The sequence below is a fragment of the Acanthisitta chloris genome, unplaced genomic scaffold (assembly GCF_000695815.1).
Source record: "Acanthisitta chloris isolate BGI_N310 unplaced genomic scaffold, ASM69581v1 scaffold19539, whole genome shotgun sequence".
Classification (NCBI taxonomy): domain Eukaryota; kingdom Metazoa; phylum Chordata; class Aves; order Passeriformes; family Acanthisittidae; genus Acanthisitta; species Acanthisitta chloris.
This window is the reverse complement of record NW_008692178.1, coordinates 1-623: the sequence shown is the minus strand read 5'-3', so window position 1 is coordinate 623 and position 623 is coordinate 1. Positions and strand designations below refer to the sequence as shown.

Genomic DNA, 623 nt, shown 5'->3' with positions numbered 1-623 from the left:
CCCCCAAACCAGACCTGCTTCCCCAGAGCTGCCATGGGGGGCTACAGGCACCCCCAAACCAGAGCTGCTGCACCAGGGCTAGATAGAGGGAGGTTTCCAGAGAAGTTTCCTCAGCATTTTGAGACACCCCACTCCCCACTCAGCCTTCCACAGCAGCTCTTCCAGCTGGGGGAATGCACTCCCAGTGCCAGGTGGGTTCTCCAAGCAGCTTGGCCAGTGGCAGCCCCAGGAAGGCCATAGGAACGTGCACCTTCCCTTCCCTTCCCTTCCCTTCCCTTCCCTTCCCTTCCCTTCCCTTCCCTTCCCTTCCCTCTGTACCTTTTGTGCCCCTTCCCGTTCCTGCCGTAGGGGAAGTGCTTGGGCTGCAGGGTCGGGGGGGGCTCCAGCAGGTCCTGGGGACACTCCAGCTGCAGCTTCTCACATGCCTCTGCCTCTGGCTTCTCATCCACCTCGAAGCCCTGGAAGATGCGATGCTTCTCCCGCTCGCTGTCCTTCTTCACCAGCTGCACTCGCCTTTCCATGCGCTCGATCCGCGCCAGGAGCTGCAGGGCAGGTGAGGGCTCACCTTGGGGGTGGGTTCATCCCCACAGGCAGCCTGGTTATCCCAGCTCCCCCCAGGATGC

The 623-nt window shown here is 62.3% G+C and overlaps 1 protein-coding gene across 1 annotated transcript in view; it reads right to left on the bottom strand.

Annotated features, from left to right (window-relative positions):
• Positions 1–536, bottom strand: part of MSL1 (male-specific lethal 1 homolog (Drosophila)) — a gene marked incomplete at its 3' end in the record, with an annotated part of 2,756 nt that extends 2,220 nt beyond the window's left edge. Inside the window, 1 exon segment of the mRNA XM_009082564.1 lies at positions 319–536. Coding sequence (XP_009080812.1) covers positions 319–521 — 203 coding nt within the window.
• Between the last annotated feature and the right edge of the window lie 87 nt (positions 537–623).